The 19966-nt window shown below is 62.3% G+C and overlaps 1 protein-coding gene across 1 annotated transcript in view; it reads right to left on the bottom strand.

Moving 5' to 3' along the window:
* Nucleotides 1-2540: 2540 nt before the first annotated feature.
* Nucleotides 2541-19966, bottom strand: part of LOC117650233 (leucine-rich repeat-containing protein 24-like) — a 165251-nt gene continuing 147825 nt past the window's right edge. The window contains exons 3-5 of the mRNA XM_034393480.1: nucleotides 17374-18465; nucleotides 6243-6468; nucleotides 2541-5039 (exon numbers count right to left, since the gene is read on the bottom strand). Coding sequence (XP_034249371.1) covers nucleotides 4420-5039; nucleotides 6243-6468; nucleotides 17374-18465 — 1938 coding nt within the window. The 3' untranslated portion in view covers nucleotides 2541-4419. The remainder of the gene's footprint in view (nucleotides 5040-6242; nucleotides 6469-17373; nucleotides 18466-19966) is intronic.

The following is a 19966-nucleotide window of genomic DNA, read 5'->3' as shown; positions in this document are numbered from 1 at the left end:
GAAATAACAGGTGCAGGAATTTCGTTTTGGAAAAACTGCTCTGTTTGCAGCCATGTCTAGATTGGCAAAGAGTAAGCCGTGGGATCAATGGAGCGCCACCGAGTCGCTCTCCAGCTGCAGGCCGATTCACGGGCAGGTGAAATTTGGCCAGGTCGTAAGGTCGGAAAAACCGGGAAAAACTATGAGCACCGTTGATCCACGTGGCTGTGCACTAGCGTTGCACTATGCCTCTCAATCGAGGTTATGTGGGCAAGGTACTCAGCAAGGGCCCGCTTTGCGATAAATCGATATTCCGCTCGGCCAGATGATGTTTGCCGCACTACAGCGCACACACAGATACGCTCCCCCCTCTCTCTCTCCGATCCCCCGACGCACGCACACTCGCACACTCGCGCGCCCCCGGGCCCCATGAAATATGCACCGGCGACACCAAATATCTGACCCGAGGTGATGGTGCGTAAATAATTGCCGTACACACAAGCGCAGGAAAAGAGGGGGGGGGGCGGCAGAATGGATATTGGAACCGAAAGGACGAGTGAAACGAGAGAGAATCACTTACGGGCCCCCTATAACCCGCCCGGAACACGCTCAACACCACACGTCCAGATTGTGTTGGGGCACAGGAAATAAAACAGTTAGTTTCGACTCGCTGCCCGCTTCGCTTTCGTCCGGCGCGCCGTATACGCTCGGAGGGGCCCCGCGTGTTAGGCCCCTCATAGGTCGACACTGATACGCTGTAACTTGCCATCGTCTTTTTATTTGGTTTTCGAATTTTATTTTATTTTGTTTGAGGAAGGCAGGCTGCATGAGAATTCTGGGAGTGCTGCCGGCTGGCTGCAGGTTCACTTCCTCGGACGTTGCTCCAGCGCCACGCCCCTGCCATCACTTACCGGGCAGCACGACGTCGCACGGGGCGTCGTGGGGGCGTCGTGGGGCGTGGGGGCCCTCCTCAGGGGGAGGGGGCGTCATCAGGCCGCCACAGTGTCCTGTCATCGCCAACTCGATCTCCCGGCCTGACGGAGCGCGCCAGCAGCGCGCCCAAGTGGGATTGAGAGTCAGTGGCGGAGTTAGGCCTTTTCCAGCAGGTGCGGCAGTGGCGGGGCGCGGCGGGGTGGAGTGGGTGGGGCGGGGCGCGGCTCGTCATGGCCCGTCATATGAAACGTGTTCCGGCAGCAGCCTTGCTGTAATACGCCACCCGCCCCGCCCCGCCCCGCCCCGCCACGGCGCTCCTCAACGCGGACACGTGGACGTGACACGCCGCCCGTCTTCGGGAGGGGCGGGGCGGCGTGTGTGTCGAGCAAGACCTGCCCGGGGTCTGCCCCGCGGCGCCTTTGGTGCACTGCCCGAACACGCAGCGTGCCGATGCTGGAATGACGCGCACGCCGTGTTGCTGACCGCCCCGCCACTGCACGCAGTGGCACGCAGTGGCACGCAGTCACTCGGGGCGGCGAGGTGCGGCCGCGGCCGATCCGCGGTCTGGGCGCGGTGGCGCGGTGGCGCGGTGCGCCGCGTCGTCGCGGGTCGGCCCTTGCAGGCCCTTGGCAGCTTTGTGAAAGCGTAATCTTGCGGAAGTAACGCGAAGCCAGGCAAGGCACGACCCTTCCAATGAAGACGTCACCATTTATTTCTAGTCTGCTCTGAATCTCGCTGTCCCCGCCCTGAATGGACCGTGCCGCCTGGAGCCTCAGGCCCGAGAGGGGCGGGTTCGTTTTCCTAATTTTCTCCGTCCCCGTTGTTCGTCTCGATCCCTGCTCCCCCCCGCCCCGATAATACCACTCAGATGCGTCTTCACTTTTCACTTCCCGGGAAGAGATTTTTGCGCGGCGCTCCGTTTGTTCGTTGGCCGGCCGGGCTGGAGAAAACAGTTCTCTGAATATCGCGGCACGCAGTTCGCCGGCCAGTGACCCGGCGCTTTTGGCGGGGGCGGGGGCTATTAGGGCGGAGGCGGAGACCAGCCGAAATCGCTGCAATCGCAGACGTGTTGGGAGGTGACAATGTGACAGGCTGTTTCTGCTGATGCCCCGCCCCCTTTCACGTTTGCCCGCGTACGCCTATTCCCAGCACATCGGAAATTCATTAGGGGTGAGGCCCCCCTTCCCCCTTTCCTCCACTCCCACGCAAAACGGATTGGGGAAGTGTCGTAGCGGAGACCGGTGGGGACCCGGTGCCCAAACAAGAGTTGTGTTTGTCTCAGCCAACGTAGTTTAAGCAAAGGTTTGGCAAAGGCTTTAGAAGTCAATTTGAACCTTGCATTATGCGATTCCATGCCACTCGAAAAATGCCTCTTTAGCAGCACTCTATGTGGATTGTTTACTTCGAATAACAGAACCAAGCACAGCCTTGGTACCTAATATTTGATATTTTTTGCAAGATAGAAAAAAAGGGCTATGGATGAATTAATTAAAGTTAGAATTTATGGATGTATCTATAAGTGCACTGCTTTCCTTTACATCAACGTTGCGTTTGCATTCCAGTATTTGCTTCACTTTCTGTTTGGAAGGGTCTACGCTAGCGCTAAGAAATAAGAACGATGCAAAACATTCGTATTCCTATCTATCTTTATTTTCACATTTTTCAGAACAAACTTGTGCAGACAAACATTTTTATTACCAGCATTTGAAAATACATTCATGATGTCATGGTTACAGGATGAGAACTACTATTTCATTGATAAGTTTCTCTCGATTTGGTGGGATGCAAATGTTTTTGACACGCATTATAATGCAAGATTTTAGAAACAGTCAAACTATTGCACAATTAATCCTCTACTTAGATTCACAGAACATGCAATGGCAACTACCATCGCTCACTTAGATTTGCCACACTCACAAAAGTGACTGAAATAAACTCGTGCGTACATACATCTTATAAATTGTTATTCCACAGTGGTCAAAAAGCCATTCGTCCCCATAATTGTTTTAAAGAGACTTAAGAATTAATTAAAAGTATATTTTGTAGGGAATAGAAAGGGGGAAATCACAAACGATCATAAATGGCAAATTCTAGGAGTTGAGACAAATAAGATTGCGTCAACTGCTCATACAAACATTACTTCGCCACAAATAATAAACCAGGCTAAGATTCAGGGCAAACAGTGAGAGAAACGAGAGAAACGACGCGCACAGCGCTCATCGGTGGGAAGGTAAACTTTAACATCAATCTGTGGGTAAAAGTAACACATCACCAATAATGAAACAAAGCAACAATTGAAGCCACCCTGACGATGACTCGCAAGAAATAGGTAGATCAACCAAAACGCTCCGGTAGAACGAAGACTTTTTAAAACTACATGTGATTGGAGACCTTATCCGGGATCTTCTTTGGATATGACATTGGCCATACATCGTATAAAACGCTACAGTCAAGTAACCGCTACCAGAGACAGTGCAAGTAGTCTGCTCTAATTTACAAAGGACGTGGCGGAGCGTTACAAGCTTCGTAGTCAAAAATAACCTCTTTTCCACAAGCGCGGGATGGTGCGATTCACAGCGATTCGCAGTGCACGCGCCAACGCCTTCGGGGTGGCGCCGGCACTCACTCACAGACTGGCGCAAATAAAGGTACAAGCGTTTACGTCAATCGCAGGTCGACTAGAGACTCTTGTTCCAAAATGTACATCAAACTATCCTCTTACACAAAAATAAGAACCACAGCACTTTAATGTTCGATGCAGCACACGACACTCCGCACTCACAATGCAACTACAGTCCACGACAAAGCTGGCACTCTGTCTCTGCCTCATCTTGTCCTTGAGTTAGGTAGAAAAACCAATAGGTGGTGCGTGGTAGACTGGAGGGCTGTATCGCGCCACCAGCCTCGGCGCTAGGAATCGCCGCGACCGACTTGGAGCGGCACCGCGGCGCAGCCACGCCACTGTACAAGGCTCTGGGCCTAGGCGGGCCAAGGCGGCCAAGGCCACGAAGTACGAAGCACGACGTGGAGGCAGCCCGCTTTCTGGTCGAGCCGATGCAAAGGCACGGCGTCATCGCAGGCTGCCCTAAGGCCGCCCGCCCCTCTTCGCCGAGCGACGCGGTGAACTCGGGCAAGCCGCCAAGTCAGGCCACACTCGCGAAAAGTTCCTCCGAGACAATAAAGCCCGTTCACCAACGCATACGAAACGAGACACACACACACATGCACGCACACGCACGGATACGCGTCTATTCACGCACTCCTCCGAGTCCATACACACAGGGACACACACGCACGACACACACACACACCTATATACATATACACACACGCACATTTCTACTCTCTCTCACACACACACAAACACACGTCTATACACTGCCTCTCTGTCACTTGCCTCTACAATTCTCTTTCACACAAACGCACACTCACTCGCACCCTCGGACACGCATATATATATATATACACTGGCGCGCACGCCCTCACTGATTTGAAAGTAGTCTTTGTTCACAGCGCGACGTACTCCGACATGGACGTGCAGTGTGGCGGCGGTGGCGGTGGCGGCAGGTCCTGGGAGCCGACCCTGGAGTTGGCCCTGGAGCACACGGTGGCCTCGAGCTGGTCCTCGTCGGGCAGGGACAGCGTGGAGCTGCCGTTGGCCGTCACCCGGGGCCCCATGTTGTCGTAGTGCGGCGCGGCGCCGCGGCCGGGGCCCTCGATGACGTCCTTGCGGAGGTGGCGGCGCGGCAGCGTGGCGAAGGGCGCCAGGCTGGGCGTGGACAGGCTCATGGGCACGTAGGGCTGGTCGGGGCCCGTGGCCACGCTCACGCTCTTGACGATGCCGGAGGGCAGCACGGTGCCCCGGTGCGGGAACTCGAGCAGGTCCGGGAAGCGCTTGAGGTCCGCGATGGCCGCCACCGGGCCCACGGCCCCCACGGGGCCCACGGGGCCCACGGCGCTGATGGTGCCCATCATGGCGCCCATGCCGCCGTGGCCGTGGCCGGAGTGGCCCGGGTGGCCCGGGTGGCCCGGGTGGCCGGCGGGGACCACGCCGGGCTCCTGGCTCACGGACACCGAGATGAAGATGTTGCCGAACGCACCGGTGGGCAGCACGCTGGACGAAAACTCTGCAACAGAAGACGCAACGTGTTTATTTATCGCCATCCATGTTCAGTAGTGCGTCAAGGCTTTCAAATCGCCAAAAGTGCGTGACGCCATTGTGTCAAGATTGGAACGGGGTTTCCTCTAAATGACTGGCGGTCACTACAACTTCGCAGCACTGGCAACCTGGAGATGGCCTAGCCCGCCGCCAACCCCCACCCCCACCCGCCGCGCGTCTCTTGATGGCGGCGGATCAACGCGGTGTGTCTGTGTGCCGAGCAATCCCTCCGTCTTTGTAGAAATAACAGAGACGGTAAACACGCGACGCGGGAACACACTCCCGCTGCTGCCGCTGCTGCCGCTGCGCACACGGTGTCATTTGGAGGCGCGCCCCGTTGAGTGGCGGCGAGTGAGGCCCCACTCAGGGGCCGCGGGGCCACTGACTCGATCGGTACAGGGCGATACCGAACGGTGCTTTCGCCGCGCGGCCTCTCTCGCAGTCAGGGAAAGACAGAGAGACGGAACACAGTTCGCCATCAGACTGCAGAGGCGAGCCTCCCGTCAGACCGAGAGGGAGCGGAGTCCTTGAATAATTCTAGGACTAAGTGCGAGTAGTCGTGAACGGCGCTCCGGCCGGGCGTTCCGGACGGGCGTTCCGGACGGGCGTTCCGGACGGGCGTTCCGGCCGGGCGTTCCGGCCGAGCGTTGCGAGGGACGCCGTGACCGATTGCCTTCGGCCGGCATGAGGGACGGCGGCTGGGCGGCCTGCCCCGGCGGGTCATGCTGCAGTCGTCGCGATGGACGATAATGCTCGCCAGTATGGCTGCAGCGCGGCAAAAAGCCATGGCAATAAATTTAAATACCAGGCCGGTGTGTATTCAAATTCCCCGCGCCATCCCGCCCTCCGCCGCCCCCCGGGTCCAGCAGCGGGGCGCCGCATGCCAAGGAGCGCATAACTGTTCCAATGACTCCGCCCCTGGATTGCCCTCGGCGCTCAAGTATTCACCTTAAACCAGCCGAGCCGAGCCGAGGCGGGCCGAGGCGGGCCACGCCCACCAAGGCCGTCCCGTTCCTTCTAGCGGCGAGGCCGCGCCGCGGGCCGCGAGCACCGCCGTAATGGTTCGCATCTACTCGCTTTTACTCTCGCACAGCAAAATTTAGAAACGTCTGTTCTCCACGGGCCCGGTTAAAATGAGTCATCGTGCAACAACGTTGGTTGGGTGACTCACCGGGTGGCGGCGGGAACACGGCCATGTTCTCCGAGTGGCTCTCGATGGTGATGTGCAGGGGCGGGTCGGGCAGCGGCAGCGGCCGCAGCTCCAGGTCCGGCGACGACCCCAGCACCTCCCTGCTGCCGATGGAGGACGGCGCGCCCTGCGAGTGTCGCTCCGTCGCCGTCGTGGTGATGCTCAGGTCCAGCAACTTCTTCTCTTGGTCTGTGAAGCTCACGCTCCCCTGCGCGGACAGAAGACAGAGACACGCCGCGTTAGAATGCCGTCCACTTATTTTTACGCTCGAGGAAGGATGTCGAGAGGTGAAAAGTCGCGGAGGGAATCAACTCGGAGAATGGCACTCTAGACTGTGTGATGGCGTTGCGAACAGCTTCAAGGTCGGCTCAGGGCGCCCCGGAAGACATCCGCGCCGAGCGTCGGTTGGCGGCCTCTCGCAAGGCCCTGCCAAGCAGTAGTGCCAAGACCGGCGTGCGCGCGCGTGCGCGTGACAGGCCGCGCCGTGCGCCCGATAGCGCCACCGACGAGCCAGCCAGGCATTGTGCCCGCGAGACAAAGAGGCAGTACACATGTATCGACTGCACTAAGAGCCATTTTGGTGGATTTTTTTTTCGAGGCCAGCGATTTTTCATACCGTGACGTCCCCGTTGACTGTCGGTCCGCGATAAGCGTGTAGCGGTCAGCGAAAGGGCGCTCATTGTCATGCGGAGCGTGGGACGCAGGGGGCGGGGGCGGCGTGGGGGCGGCACGGGGGCGTCCACCCGCACCACCATTACAGCAACCTCCCGAAACCACCGATCCCCTTGGCAACCTGTCCGCCGTGCCCCCGTCTCCAAGTCGCAGTGGCGTCACAAGCCACGGACCGCGCGACCGTGGAGGACGTTCCTCAACCGGAGACCCCACCTCCGACTGCGTTAGCAGCAGAGAGGACTCTTCCCACAAGCCAGAAAAAGTCCACGCACACACGTTCGCAGAACCCTTTCATAGCAAACGGGGTGGAACGCGTTCCTAGAATTGAGGGGAGAATTGCACTCATTGCGCATGAGGAAAAATGAACGCTCTTTCCCGAACCCTTATAATTGCCGTCCGGGATCGTCCGAAATCACCGGATTCAATGTAATGAGCAACATCGAAGCCCTGGCAAAGCCACTGGAGTGGGGCTGAAAACCGGCATGTCTGACCGCGTGCTGTTGGCATGACTACGAAAAGCTGTACGCGATTTCATCCACCGCCAAAATCTCCAACGTGTTCACCCCCAGCTCCTACAACCGAAAACGGAAAGAAAAACAGCAAGAAGAAGCACCTCGCCTCAATTGGTTTCGATGAGCGCACAAAACGACGCGCTGAATTGCCGGGGCAGTCGACTGATTCCGAGGGCCGCCTTCGTCGCTCTGTCTCTCTCGCACCTATAAGGGACGCCCCACGAGTGCGAGAGAGACAGAGCGACGAAGGCGGCCCTCGGAATCAGTCGACAGGCGCCGCCGTTCCCGGGTTACCTGGGAGGAGCACGCCCAGGCACGCCCAGGCACGCCCAGGCGAGGCAAACTTGCCGGCGATCGGGATTTTTCTCCCCGGCCTAACGAACTGCTTGACCGCGGCGCGCGTGAGTCCATCGCGGCCACGCCACACCTGCTGCAGCGCGCCGCCTCCTTCCGGGAAAGTTTAGTCGTTCCAGCGAGGCAGGGCGGTGCTGGAGCCGAGGCCGAGGCCGCGCGGGGAGGCACGGATGCGGGCGAGTACCTCGCGGCACCGCGCAGCGGTACGTACCTCACCAAGCGCGCAGGTCAAAGTCAGAACACCGATTCCGCCTCGCCCAGCGTTTCGGCTCTGCCTCTTGCACCAACGGGACGCCTCAAGAGAGTGAGAGAGACGAAGCGACGACAGTGGTTCGACCGATCCGAATCAGACATCGTGGCTCTCTTGACAATTTGTGTAGCCAGGGGCACCGCCGTGCCGCGCCCTCTCGGATGCGGGACGCAACAAAACAGCGCCTCCGCATGAATTTGAGGTAATTTTAAGGCGAAAGATAAGACAGCGCGCCGCGCCCGCCGCGCCACGGTCCACACCTTGAATTACGGTTATGGCCGCAGACGTACTTAGGGCTTAGCGGGCAGGGAGCAGCCGCTGTGGGGCTGTGGGTCGCAGCGCGGCTATCTGCGCCGACTGGACCAACTGACGGCTGTGGCCACACCGCGCTCACCCGAAACAGGAAGACGTGTCGGTCTGTCTGCAAGCAGGAGATATCGTATGTCAAAGTGACATCTCCGCGACGTCGTGGTCCCTTTGCGAGAAGGTAAAAGCTTTTACGCGCCGAAGGCACCGCCGTGACGTCCCTCTGACGTCATTCTGACACCGTCTTGACTGCTGCGTTCCACCTGGGCGCATTGGCCCGGCTCCGCGGCCGTCGCGCCAACCGTTCCGCGGCGACTGTGACCGTCAGCAATCAAATGAGCAGCCCCGCGGCGGGGACGCCCCGTCGCTCCGCCCCACCCACTTCAGGGCGAGGGCCATCAGCGTCGGCGGCAGGTAACGTCCAGATGGAGATGTGCAGCCGCCACGCAGCCGCGGCAGCGCTCTGGAGGCCGCAGCGCAGCGAATCTCGCCACCGTTAATTGAGCCCCGTTTTATGGCCCCTTTTTCCAGAGCGGCTCGAGAGCCGTTACCGCGCCGTAACACGTACATAACACGGGCAAGAACACGGCGAGCGGGGCGCAGGCCGCGGCACTCGGACGCCCGGACGGCCTGGGCAGCGCGCCGCCACGCCGCGGGCAATGCATCCAGCATGCAGCCCGTTGCCAGAGCAACAGCACAGAAGCCGGTGGGGCCTTGCCAAAGTGGCGTGCACACACACGCAAAGTCTCTCACACAGTGCCGCACTATCGCTCTGGCCTGGCTCCCCGCCGCTCGGCCCGGGCCAAGAGACCCGGGGGTGCGGACCGGACGGACCGACACCGAAGTGTCCTCGGGCCGCGCTCCCGGGCTGTCGGGACCCCGATCCGTGTCCTGTGTGGGCGGGCCGGGCGAGCCGGGCGGGCCGCTGCTTATCCAAGCCCCTGGGCTGGTGCGACCGCGCGGCCCGCCGATGTTCACGAACCCGAAGGCGGAAGGCGGCCCGGAAGTTGGCCGGCGTTTCTGCGGTGTTTGTGCGTGTACACACCATCCGGGCTTGGCGCGCCTGGCGCGCTTGGCGCTGGCGCACGCTGGCGGCCTTGGCACTGAGCTGTCGCTCGCTGTCTTCGTCTGCTTTGCTCGCCGCCCCGCCTCGCCCCGCCCCGCCCCGCCCCGCCTGCCCCAATCCGAATCTGTGTTGTCAGAAAGAGCTCAGCGCGATGGGCCGTGGCGGAGGGCGCGCGAAGGCCCTCAATTTTCCGGCAGTCGGGGCGCGGGGGGCACGGGCAGGCGCGGCCGGAGAGTTGTCTTCCAGCTGCGCACCGCTGCGCACGGCCACCACCCCCACCAACACCGCTGGCGGTCCAGCGGGTCCGACGCAACAACACGAGTTTGCGTAAATAATAGAACCGTTCGAGGATGATACGGTGGAAAACACGTTACTGAAAAACAAGCAGAATCCCCGCGCCGCTCGGCGCATTATGAATGAAACACAAGCGGGCCGCTCATTTCCATGAAACAGAGAGCCAGTCTCCGTGTGTGCGGCCCGGCGGCCCGGCGGCTCGGCCGAGGGCTGCTCCGGGCCTGGAGGCCGACCTGGAGTTGCAGCATTGCAGAGGCCAGACCCCGTCCGGTAAACACCAGTTCGCAGCTGAATGACTCATCGCACGACAACGCAGTTATCTGGCTTTCTCAAGAGATTCAGGAAGAGCTGGTTTTTTCTACGTCCCATAGCATCTTTCCTTGGTCGACCGGAGTGCGACCATGAATGTGGCGCGGCCGAGGGTCCACAGGGGCTGGCTGCCTCCGGCTAACACATCCAATAATAAGGCATGTCAACAACTGAAATGCACGTAGCGCAAGGCGAAACGATTCTCATTTTGAAGCCAGGGATGCGAACGAACGACAGTGCAGGGGGTCTGGCTCGTTAGCCCGGTCGCAGTGTGCGAGGGGGCGGACGGGGAGGGCGGCGGGGGCGGCGGGGGCGGCGGGGGCGGCGGTCGGCGCACGGACGGCCCGGCCCTCGGCCCAGCCCGCAGGCCGCAGGGTGCGGAGCTCGGTGCGGAGTGACGCATGAGCGAAGTTGGAGAAGGGCAGCGCGGGCCGGCGCGCCGAGGCTTGTAGCTCGGGTCCTTGATTCCGCAAAGTCCTGGCGTCACCAGTGGCGAGCCACGTCGGTCTCAGTGGTGACCACGCAGGCCGGACGGACAGACGGACGACTCGATGGCCACGATCAAGACCGCCACGCCCGAGAGGGGTGAGGGGAGAGAGAGAGGAGAGAGAGAGGAGAGAGAGAGAGAGAGAGAGAGAGAGAGAGAGAGAGAGAGAGAGAGAGAGAGAGAGAGAGAGAGAGAGAGAGAGAGAGAGAGAGAGACAGAGAGACAGAGAGAGAGAGAGACAGAGAGAGAGAGACAGAGAGACAGAGACAGAGAGAGACAGAGAGAGAGAGAGAGAGAGAGAGAGAGACGCAAGAAAAGAGGGGTGCGTGTGTGCGGGGCAGCGGCGCTGGAGACCAGCCAAGAGCGGCCGGGACATGACCTGAAAACACAAACGTCTCCGCGCTGCGCCACTCCCTCAATTTGCGTCGGCAATACCTCCGCGACGTCGGCGCGGCGGTGCGGCGGTGCGGCGCCAGAGGGCAGCACCTTCCAGATTAATGAAAGGCGAGGCGGCGGCCCCTCCATCACTCACGCTGCCAACTTACGTCGTCAGCTCAAGGGACAGCCCGCCATCTTCGCATAATTTCCCCTCTGCGAATCGTGCGGCCGCTCCCCCCCCTTCCCCCGGAGTGTCCCCCGCCCCTAAATACGGAGGGCCGTTCAGACAATGGGGCCCGCGGGTCAGGCCGTCCCGGGCCAGCTAAATAGGGGGCCAAACGCAGGCCGGCCCGCCCGGCCCTGCCCCGCCCCGCCCCGCTCGAACCTGACGCTGCCAAGCTGCCATCGGTTCGGTCTGGTGCCACCCTGCCGCCCTGGCCGCCCTGCTCGCCCGGCCCGCCCTATTAATTGCCTCCGCGGTCCTTTTCATCCGATGTGGATCGGACGGCCGAAAACCGCGGGCGGAATATTTCGGCGCTTCGGCCTCGCTGCGGCCAACCAACATTCTGGTGCGCGTTGGGGCGAGTGAAGATGTTCTCGAACAGCCCCGCCCCGCCCCGGGGCCGCCCCCTCCCTGCAGTGCCGGCCGGAGAGCCTCCGAAAAATCAGGAATGCCGGGAACGGCCTCTCTGCCACTATCTCCTCATAATGCTTCTCGCGGTGTTTTTTTCCCTTATTCGTATTCCAGGCCCTGAGTTCCCGGCCTCATCTCGCTCGCGATCGGCGCCGCGCCTCGCGCTGCTTCAGTGCTGCCGAGCGTCAGCGCCTCGCGTTAATGACCGCCCATTCGGCGGCAACTTTTCGCGAAGAAACATGTGGCCGGGGATCATTTCCAAAAGCCAAGATTGTTCCGGGCGGAGATGGCTCGACGCCGTCCTGGCGGCCTCAGGGGGTGGCCGCCGCGAGGTCCGCGGCGTGTCACGGACGTCACGGACGTCACGGACGTCACGGACGTCACGGACAGGCTGCGGAACGCCGCGCCTCATCAAAAGTCACCACAACTTGCGCGCGCTGCTCCGCTTCCTGATGGCAAGCGTATGATCGGCTTTAATAATTTACAAAACTTTTGACGATTTTCAAGAACATCCCCGCCGCGCCGCGCCACGCCGCGCGCTGTGACGACGGCGCCCGTAAATCTGAGCATGATGGCGTCACGGCGATCTCTGCCAACTTTCAGCTTATCAATGAGACCGTTCTGGAACTGGCGCGCAACTTCGCCCCGCCGGCGCTTTATTTTTTTTTTCCTCCTTTCCGGCGAGCTGTTTCGCGCGAATCCAGAAGCGTGCCGCCAACGCCAACAAGCTAAACCGCGCCGATAATCGATATTCGGCCGGCGCGTCGAAAAGACCGCGGGAAGAGAGGCAGAACGGACACAAATGGCGCGAGGAATACAAACAGAAAACAGCTTCCCCACACGCGGGTCGCTGGAATGCGAGGCGAGTGGCGCCGCCCCGTTCCCGCTCTGGAGATAGCGCCAGGTGCGCCGAGTCGCACCGAGTCCGCTGCGAGTTTGGCGCGCCTCGCGTTCATGCTCGCACCGGCGGCGCTAATCCGGGCCGCAGTGCTCCGGGGACGTGTTGCACATCGGAATGTGCGCGATCGCGCTGCTGCAGGTCCTTGTCGTCCGGCTCGAGGGGCGTCCCACCCCGCGGGGAGAGGTGCTTGGCTGGGCGTGTGGCGCGGTGCATGGGACGCGACGCGCCCGAAGCCGCCCCACCGGCCCCACCCCGCCATTCCCCACACCGGCGCCGCCTCCACCGGCCGGCCCTACCTGCGCCCCGACGGCCCCGACGGCCTCGACGGGCACGTGCAGGCCGGGGCCGGCCAGTCCCGGCCCCCGGGGCACGTGGTGGCCGTAACCATCGCTTTACTGCTCTTCGGCTGTCATCAATCGGCGCATCAGAGTTGGCCGGGCCGTCCAGGGGCAGCCCCAGGCTCCGTGGGGAACGCCCAAGGCCGCAGGGGCGAGAGGGCAGGGGCCGTCCGAGAGGCAGGGGGCGTACATCTCCGGGTACGGTAGGGGTGTTCGGGTCCACGGGGCGCAGAACGCAGGTAAAAACAGGCCATCACTGCCGGGCATGCGCGGCGCCACGCCGGGCGAGCTCGACGGGCGGGTGGGCGACGGATGGGTGACTGGTGGGCGACGATAGGGAAGGCGTCCAGGGCGGTGGGCAGCAAGCGGGCGGTAGGCCGTGTCAAACTTGGGACGCTGTGGGGACGGGGTTCGGCCTGCGCCTCCGGAGTCTGGCATACTTTCGCCAACTTGGCGGCGTGCGTGGGATTAGCACAAGGACCGGGCGAGCGCGCGGCGCAGCCACGGCGTAGCCCGAAAGAAGTTTCGGCACGTTTTATACACTGGCCACACACTTGTTGAGGTGCCCGTCAGCCAAGTTGGAGACCCCCCGGCCGGATACGATCGGCCCACCGGCCGACTCTCCAGAGACCGGTCGCGTCCGCGTCCTTCAGCCGGGCTCCGTGGGGGCTGTCAAGATGGCGGCCGGGTCCGTGAGGGGCGGCGCGCGGCGCAGCGCCGTCGTGCAGACATCGGGCAGCCGCTCGGCGAGGTGGTCCCGGACAGAGCCTTGGGGCCGATGCTAGGCAGCCCACTCCACTGCCTGCCCCGTCCCGCCGAGGGGGAGCCAAACTGGAGCACGGCCCAGGCGGCGGCGGGCGGCGCAGCGGCGCACAAGGGAAAGTATATGGGGGCTAAGACAGCGTGAAACCCGTGAAACCAGAAAGCAGCAGTGCTTGCGCCGCTTGTGCCGCTCGCGGTGGCGCCCACAAAGGGTGCGGAAGCGAGGGCCGACCCGGGGAAGGCCGATGTAACTCTCAAAAGAGGAGGACAAAGACAGTGCGATGCGCTGCCGGCCGGGGCGGGGCGGGGCGGGCCTGCGCCACACGCGGGGCGCAGGGGCAAGGGGCCCAGTGGCCCACAGGCCAGCGGAAAGTAGTTGCTGGGAGTGCCACCAGGTGGCGCGGCCAGAGCCAACACGGTCCGTTTAAATTGCGCGACCAAACTCGGCCCCACACTTTGGGGCGGCTCCCTGCCCTCCGAGTGGGCCTACGGACAACGCATGCTCTCCCAGCGGCTCTGCACAGTACAGTGAGCGTGCCGGTTGTACGACGGGATGGCGCCGAGAACCTCCCGGCGGATTTTGCCAAGTTGGTTCTGCTACTTGTCGCCGAACTTTTTAAAGAAGGCAGAACAGTCGGAATCAAACCCAGTTTGTTTTCAATGTGGTCACTGGTGTCGTACGCCCTCCCAGGGGTATCAGGAACCGTGATGAGGTGCGGGGAAGTGTTGGAGGGGAGGGTTTGGAGAGTCTGGAGGGGATGGTTGGGCTAGCGGCTCCATAACCCTAACAAGACAGCTGGCTGCCCCGCGGCGTGCAGTCCGGCGGACCCCGCGCACAGCCCCACCTGGCCTGCTGCTGCTCGCACTTCCTGGTGAAAATGATTAACAGCGATAACTTAAAGTTTGCTCGTCATGCCACCGCTAAAGTTTCCACTATGATGTAGCCTCTGGATGTTCTTGTAAAACATTAAGTCGTCACATCGACGCCAGAACTTTGGCGGCAAGGGACCCCCAACTTTTACACAGCCTAGTCAAGGGCCGCATCGAAACAGTCTTGTTTACCGAGCAAATATTTGTCTCGGGGTCGCGCGGAGGTCGATTAGTTGTGGGGTCTCGGAGACGCGGCTGGGCTAGAAAGAGATGGCTATGGAGGAGCGCGCCTGTGCGAGCGAGAGGTCCACGCGTCGCCTGCGCCCCGAGACCAGGGGCAACTTGACGGGTCCCCGCAGTGGGCATGTGTCCAGAGACGCCCTCAGGTACCGCGTCGGTTCGCGACGCTAGCGCCAGCCCCGCGCTGCTGACGGAGACACACATCGCCCTGGCCAAGCCTCCGGCCGACCCGCTGGCGTCCCCGGCGATCTTCCAGTGCTCCATCGCCCGGAAGTGGTCGGGCCGCGATAAGGTCGTCGCCATGGCAACCCGGAGCCGCGGAGACGCGGAAAAACGAGCCGGCCAGAGCACGGCTAGCACGGCGCTGCAGCGACACGACGAGGACCGTCGCGGCGGAGCGCGGGGTGGAGCGCGGGGTGGAGCGCGGGGTGGAGCGCGGGCCGGAGCGCGGGCCGGACAATGGAGGCATTAATCTGGCGGCAGAGACTGATTCGGGACGGCGTCCTGCCCCCGCGACAGCGCCCCGCGACACCGCAAGACGGCCAGCCCGGAGCCAGCCCGGAGCCAGCCAGCCCGCAGCAAGCGCCCTCAATTAAAACGTCAAGGAGCAGCGATTAATCGTTGCAGCGCGCCGCGCGACTCGGAGCCGCGGCCGCCCCCTAAAAGTCAATCCGGCGGCACAGCGGCACGGCGAAGCTGGCACCGCCGACCTGCCGAATCCGCGCAATCGCACCGCCTTGTCAATTACTCGACGCGGCTGCGGTCCGGTGGTGTCCAGTGGTGTCCAGTGGTATCGCTCCGTCTCCCTCGCACTCTCGGGACGTCCCGTCGGATGAGTGAGACACACACGCGCTGTTCTGAAGCAGCCTGCCGCTGGCCGGCCGTGGAACTGACAGCGCCGCGCCGCCGCGCCGCCAGGCTTTGCGTGGTGGGGTAAAAAGGACGTCCACGGCGGCGCGGCGCGATGCGTGGTGCGACGCCGCACCCACCGACAGCGGCAGCGCGATACGCCAGACCTTTTCGTTTCGCGTTGTTCCATCCTTATTCTTTTTCGCTCGGTTTATTGCCGATCTGAATGTATCCGCCGTGCATCGGCTGCTTGTGGCGCTGTATTTATGGGCCCGGCGGGACGCGCCGGTGGGGTGGGGTGCGCGGTGGAGGCCAGCCTGTATGGCACACTGTGTGCCGGCCTGCACCGTTCGTCTCCGTGTAAGAGCGTTGCGACGCTCTGTCTCTCTCGCACCCTTCCAGAGTGCCCAATGAGTGCGACGGACGTCGGCAGAATCGTCGTGCGTCTGTCTGGCCAACGTGGGCGCGTCTTACTTACGACGCCACGCCACTGGCACGTTTATTTAGGCGGGTTGTGGGCACACTGGCAGCGTTCGCCACAACAACATCGCGCGACAACGCCATCGCGTGGCGCGGCCGACGCGGCCGACGCACGCAACGCAAACAAATCACTGGCTTGCTTTTGCTTCCCTGTCAGTAATGTCACCTTCCGGCCGCAATGGCTACCTTTCGGCACCATTCAGATACGGAAAAGTAGTTGCCTAAATTGAAAGGGGGGAAACAGGAAAAGTGAACAAAGCCACTTTTAAAAACGACAAAATGGAAGTGAAAAATACAGTTTTTAGAAGAAAAAAAAAACAGATGAAAAAGTGTTTTTCATTTCAACCTACACCTATGCATAAACAACGTGAAAAAAATTGTATTCGCCGTGATGACGACCTTAAGTTTTTTGGCGAGCACGTTGTTCACGCCGCGTTGAGCCAAGCCAAGCAGGACTTGCGAGACAAGGCGGCGACAAGCTTTTGTCCTGGCCGCGTCCTTAAAAGGAAAATAAGGGCGCGGCTTCCGCAGGCTTCCGCAGCGAGAGAGAGGAAACTTTGGCGGTAAGGAGGCAATTTAGCCAGTCAAGGAAGTTGCATCCTCCGCTGTAACGGATTCGCAATGCACGCAAGAAGCAGCGGGACACAAAAAAAAAACGGCCCCGCCAACAACAACAAGTCCAAACAACTGCAAACAGGACTGCAGAGGGAAGGAGGTCGCGCCGAGGCGCTGGCCCTGCGATTGCAGCATGGCGGGCAGGGCCATGCCCAGGCCATGCCCAGGCCATGCCCAGGCCATGCCAGCTTGTACCGCTGAATGTTTAATGGTTTGTCTTGTTTCGCATTATTATCTGCCGGTGCGGTGTCGCAGCGCAAGCCGTGGCGCGGCGTGCCGCGGCGTGCCGCGCCGTGCCGCGCCGTGCCGCGCTATGGCCCGGGACAGCCTCTGATATCTCCCTTTTCCTTCATTACTTCCTGCCTCGCGGATTTAATGAGACTTCGGCCCGGAGGCGCTTCCCTGGCCACGGCCTGGCCACGGCCTTGGGGCCGGGCGCGGCCAGGAGAGGCGGCGCGAGGCGAGGCCCAGCCAGCCTCCTCTTCTCCGATGAATAAATGCATCGCCCGTTATGTCACAATGGCGCCGTGTCGACTGGCATCGAGTCTCATTACGGCGGGCCGCTTTGAGGGGCCAGCCGCGCAACCCGAGCAAGCCGACCAGGCGGACTGACTCGCCCATCAATTTGCAGGCCGCTGTTTGTGTGGTGCCGACTCACTGGCACTCGAGAGTCAACCGCCCGGTGCAGTTCGTTAGTGGGGCAGCGGGGCGTTTTTCCTCGTGGCCCACAAAACAAATCATAGTCTTTCCAACGGGAGGGAGGCTTCGTTTGGGAGGCCTAACTTGACTGGCTTACCTTGAGGTTGCATTTCCGGCGATGCCGCTTGCGGCCCCGCCGCGCGCCGCAGAAGCAGCACGAGCACACGACGGCGACGAGCAGCGCGACGACGGCCGAGACGCCGCCGGTGGCCAGGCCCGCCCACAGCAGCCAGGACTCGGCCTTGGACAGCGTGGTGGCCGTCACCACCACGGGCAGCGTGAGCGTGGCGCGCGCCGCGTCCTTGCCGCGCAGGTTGCGCGCCTGGCAGCCGTACTCGCCGGCCTCCGTGTCGGACACGTTGTACACCGAGATGTTGCTCCACTTCTCCAGCAGGCCCTGCCCGTCCTCCTGGTCCACGGAGTAGATGGTGTCGGCGCCGAAGGCCGACCCGTTGCCGCCGACCGGCCGCCCGTTGAAGTACCACGTGACTTCCGGCTCCGGGTCGCCCGTCACGCGGCAGTGGAAGGTGACGTTGCCGCCGGCCTCCTGCTGGATCATCTTGTCGGTGAGCACGACGTGCGCGCCGCACGCGAAGTCCGCGGCCGCCACCTCCTCCCAGGGCTTGCCGGCCAGCGGCTCGGGCTCCTCGCAGACCAGCGGCAGGGAGTACAGCTTGCTGGCCAGCAGCCACTGCCGGAAGGAGCGCAGGTGGCAGTCGCAGCCCCAGGGGTTGCCGTCCAGCGCCAAGGTCTTCATCTTGGTCAGCGGCGCGAACACACGCTCCGACAGGTGGCGCAGGCGGTTGCCCTTGAGGTTGACGGACTCGAGCGTGGTCAGGTGCACCAGCGCCTCCTCGTCGATGTGCTCCAGGCGGCAGTGGCCGAAGTCCAGCGTGCGCAGGTGCGGCAGCGGCGGGAACTGGTAGCTGCGCAGCTCACTCAGCGGGTTGCCGCTCAGGCACACCACGCGCAGACGCTCGTTGCCGGCGAACGTGTCCTGGTGCAGTGAGGCGATGTCGTTGTCCGACAGGTCCACCTCGATCAGGATGCGCAGGTCCTTGAAGGCGTCGCGGTGCACCTCGCGCAGCCCCGAGCTCTTGACGAAGATGCGCTGCAGGTTGAGCAGCCCCACGGCGGCGAAGGCGGAGGCCGGCAGGTTGGGGATCTTGTTGCCCGTCAGGTCCAGCACCTGCCGACAAATAGACAAGGCGAGTCAAGCGGCTGTGCCGTGCTGCTGGGACTGCGGGCGGTCGAGAGAAGGCGTAGGTGGGTCGCGGTGCGCCAAGGCGGGCCAAGGTCCCGCACGCGCATCGGCCTCGGCGGCAATTTAATAACCCGGCCGTTGTTCTGCTCGCGGTCAACAGCTGCTCAACCGGGCGGCCTGCGTGCTCGGCGCGCTGCCGGGGCCTCGCAGCGATCGCCGGATAACGCGGCCCTAAATCACTCCGGGACGATGGCGCGGCTGGAAAAATGTTTGTTTCCATTGCCGCGGCCATCGATTAGCCCACTGGGGTGGGGCGGGGCGGGGCGGGGCGGGGCGGGGCGGGGCGCCTTCTCCCCCTCGAGCCCGGACCCATCATTACCTCCGCGGGCCGCGCGGTAAAAACTTATCATTTCCGCGACAATTCATCCGAGTGAACGGCGCACCGGACGGGGCGGGGCGGGGCGGGGTGGGGCAGGTGCGGCGGCCCGGCGCGGTGCTCTCCGTCATTAATTTGCCTTCCGCCTCATTTAGGTCCCGGGGAGGGGACGAGGTGGGCAAGCAGGCCTCATCGCGCTAAGGAGGCTGCGAGGTCGGCACGCCGCCATGCAGCCAATGAAATGCGGGCCGCCGAGTCGAAGGCCCGCCGCTCCCCGGCTGACCGACCGCGCCGCCGGAGGCAAATGGAGTGTCATTGATGCGGTCCAAGGAAAAACAGCAACAGTCCGTGCCATTAACTCGGATTCACGGGGCCGGATTCGTCCGTCGGACTCGCGACCCAAATTAAAGGCAATTAGCGTCGGGCAGGGTCTTGTTTGATGGGAATCGGAAAAGAAAAAGCGGTGCGAAAATGGCGCCTGGCTTGTAGTGGGCGTCGTCGGCACGGTCCGCAGGGCCGGTCGGTGGGGCTTCTCAGCCGCCAGACGGCCCGGCCGGTCAACTCGGACAAATGAGCGGCCGTTGGGCCGAGCGAGTCAAGCGACTGGATGGCCCGGAACAGGACAAGCCCGACCGCCGCGCCGACCGGGCCCCGGGCTGCCCCGGGCTGCCCCGCGCTGGGCGTACCTGTTGTACTAGGCACGACTTTGGCGGCGTGCTATCTTAGGCCGGGGTGGCAGCGCGCTGCAGCGGTGCGGTGGCCTGGTCGGGCTGGGTCGGGTCTCGGCCGTTATCAAAGTTTGGGTCCGGACTGGGATGGGATGGGCTGCGCGCTGGCGGCGCTTATTTCGAAACACGACACGAGGACAGCGGCATTGTAAAAACTGCGAAGAGCATTAGGGGCCGTGCCAAACAAGCGGAGATCGCATCGCATCTAAACGGCCCTAAATTGAGCCATGCCGCGAGGCCGGGGGCCGGGGCCTGGCTGCTGTGGTTACAGTGTGGTTACAGCTGCACACCGCCGCCGACCCGGCCTGTGCCACACCGGGGCACTCAGGCACGGGGATGATCCGCAAGGAAGCCAGCAGGGAGCTGAGTGCAGCTTCCGCCA

Source organism: Thrips palmi, unplaced genomic scaffold (assembly GCF_012932325.1).
Source record: "Thrips palmi isolate BJ-2018 unplaced genomic scaffold, TpBJ-2018v1 HiC_scaffold_5, whole genome shotgun sequence".
NCBI lineage: Eukaryota > Metazoa > Arthropoda > Insecta > Thysanoptera > Thripidae > Thrips > Thrips palmi.
Note: the sequence above shows the minus strand (reverse complement) of the source record. Positions and strands in the feature narration are given on the sequence as shown.